Here is a 2,698-nt window from a genome sequence, read left to right as displayed (position 1 = left end):
AAAACCCCCCCATGAGCCAGAGCTGACCCGCCCCCCCCAACTGTTTTCTCTTGCAGGGGTGGCAATAAGCACTTACGCCAAGTACTGCTACAACAAGCTGCAGAAGGCAGCTCTGACGGGAGCCAAGAAGGTATCATCCAACCGTTGGGCGTGGGGAGGGCAGCAGGGGGTGGCCACCCCCAACCCCTTGGGTGGTGCTGGGGTTCAGGGATGGGGTCTGGAGGAGGAGGAGCAGGGATGAAGCCGGAGAGCGATGGAAATAACGCGGCAGCTTGTGCCAGCCCCGTGGTGAGGACGCTGAGGGCATCTCCAGCGTGGTTTGCCCATCGCTGTGTCCCCTCTGGGGTCCCCCCCTGGTCCTTCCCAAACCTGCCCATGACCAAGGGATCAAACAGGGATTAAGGAAATGATCCCGGGAGCAAAACACCGGCGCAAAAGCGTGCCGGGGATTGAAAAGGCTGCTCCAGCCGCTCCCATCTCCCCGGCTTTTGGTGGGGGGGCTGCCCCGCTGGCCCCCCAGCTCTTCCCAGGTCCCATCACCACAGCTGCTCGCCGAGGCAGATCCATCCCTGGAGCCATCGCTGCCCAACAGTGGATTTAATAAAACACCCCAAATTAGGATTAATTTTCAGCCTGGGGTGCCCTTCATGCCCCACCCTCCCAACAGCTGCCTCAGTTTCCCCCTCCTCATTTTGTGGGAGACAGTGGGACCCCTCCTCAGTCCACAGCAGCTCAGCATCTCCCAGTGACATCAGCCAAGACGAGGCCTGGTGGTGGGAGGGGTGTGTCACCCGCCGGGCTCACCAGGGGCTCAGCGACGGCCGTATCCTGCTGACCCACCACACACACCTTCACTGCGTCCACCCCTTCATCTCGCCACCCGCACGACCACCGCATCCATCTCTTCTGTGTTCTACCACGTACAGGTCCACTGCGTCCGCCCCTTCACCCCGTGTTCACATCCACTTCATCCATCTCTTCTGAATCCCACCACACACACGTTCACTGTGTCCATCCCACCACCCGCACGTCCACTGCTTCCCTCTCTTCTTCTGCATCCCAGCACTCACAGGTCTACTGCGTCCGTCCCTTGGAGACCTTGGCCATGTTGGCTGGAGTCCATCCACGGCTCCATCCACTGTCCCCATCACACGATGGGCTCCTGCTCTGGACACGTCACAACCAGCCCTGGAGCTCAGTCGCAGGGTGCTGGGATCGAGCAGGACCTCACGTCCCCAATCCCGAGGACACCGGCAGCAGCTCCTGACGGTGCTGGTGGCCTCTCTTGTCTCTCACAGGGCTTGAAGAAACCGAACATCGAGGAGATCCGCCACGCCAAGAACGCCGTCTTCAACCCTTCCATGTTCGGCAGCTCCCTGCAGGACATCATCACCATGCAGAAGGAGCGGTACCCCGACCGGCAGCTGCCCTGGGTGCAGACCCGCCTCTCCGAGGAGGTCCTGGCGCTCAACGGGGACCAGACCGAGGGCATCTTCAGGTAAAGCCCCCCCTACGGCTGCAAGGAGACCCCTCAAGATGGTGACAGCCCAGACCATCTCATGGGGGGAGTCACCTCACCATAGTGCAGCTGCCCCTTTCCCCATGTCCCCATGAGTGTCTTCTCCCATGGGGCAGAGAGCAGCCCCCCGATTTCTCCTTGCTCCAAGGCCACGGGGGTGGGTTGTGTCTATTCGCTGATGCCCACCAGAGTCTTGGGGTCTTGGGGTCTGCACGCAGCCCCCAGCCCCACGTTGCTACATTCCTATGGGGCAGCAGGCCCCAAAATGGCTCCATCCCCAGCTGATGTCCCCTCTTGGCTCTCCTTGAGCCCCGCAGGCACCCAGGAGGACCCCCAAAGCCTGTGGAGGGTGGTGGGTCCCCATCTCTTTGGAACCAACATCTCTTCCCCCCACAGAGTCCCCGGTGACATTGACGAGGTCAACGCCCTCAAGCTGCAGGTGGACCAGTGGAAGATCCCCACCGGCTTGGAGGACCCCCACGTTCCCGGTAGGACCCCAGGGCGCTGTTGAGGGGGGGGGGGGTTGCGGAATCAGGTCCCTGTGTCTCACATCTCCCCATCTTCTCCATCACCCACTTCCACCAGCCTCCCTGCTGAAACTCTGGTACCGGGAGCTGGAGGAGCCGCTGATCCCCCACGAGTTTTATGAGCAGTGCATCACCCACTACGAGAACCCCGAGGCGGCCATCGCTGTCGTCCACTCTCTGCCCAGGATCAACAAAATGGTGCTGTGCTACCTCATCCGCTTCCTACAGGTACAGCCAAGACCCCCCCCCCAGTGTCCCCTGCCGGGCCACTCCCCGGTTTAATTGCCTCTCCTGAGGTAGTTTTGGGTTCCCCACGTTGCTGTGGGGTTACCCACATGGTGACCCCCCCCATCTCCTCCAAGAACCGGGAGGTCCACGCGGTTCCTCCACCCATCTCCCACCACCCCATCACCGCCACCTTCCTCCTCCCCCCAGGTGTTCGTGCAGCCGGCCAATGTGGCCGTCACCAAGATGGACGTCAATAACCTGGCCATGGTGATGGCCCCCAACTGCCTGCGCTGCCAATCGGACGACCCGCGGATCATCTTCGAGAACACCCGCAAGGAGATGTCCTTCATCCGGGTGCTCATCCAGCACCTCGACACCAGCTTCATGGAGGGCGTCCTATAGCAGCCGCCACCAAGGGTTCCCC

At 61.7% G+C, this 2,698-nt stretch overlaps 1 protein-coding gene across 1 annotated transcript in view; it reads left to right on the top strand.

Moving 5' to 3' along the window:
* Positions 1 to 2,692, top strand: part of ARHGAP39 (Rho GTPase activating protein 39) — a 46,846-nt gene extending 44,154 nt beyond the window's left edge. The window contains exons 7-11 of the mRNA XM_026867391.1: positions 57 to 130; positions 1,299 to 1,498; positions 1,916 to 2,007; positions 2,105 to 2,274; positions 2,482 to 2,692. Coding sequence (XP_026723192.1) covers positions 57 to 130; positions 1,299 to 1,498; positions 1,916 to 2,007; positions 2,105 to 2,274; positions 2,482 to 2,676 — 731 coding nt within the window. The 3' untranslated portion in view covers positions 2,677 to 2,692. The remainder of the gene's footprint in view (positions 1 to 56; positions 131 to 1,298; positions 1,499 to 1,915; positions 2,008 to 2,104; positions 2,275 to 2,481) is intronic.
* Positions 2,693 to 2,698: the final 6 nt, after the last annotated feature.

The sequence above is a fragment of the Athene cunicularia genome, unplaced genomic scaffold, assembly GCF_003259725.1.
Source record: "Athene cunicularia isolate RWA unplaced genomic scaffold, athCun1 SCF_33, whole genome shotgun sequence".
NCBI classification, from domain to species: Eukaryota; Metazoa; Chordata; class Aves; order Strigiformes; family Strigidae; genus Athene; species Athene cunicularia.
The sequence above is the reverse complement of the archived record's forward strand: the minus strand, read 5'-3'. Positions and strand labels throughout refer to the sequence as shown.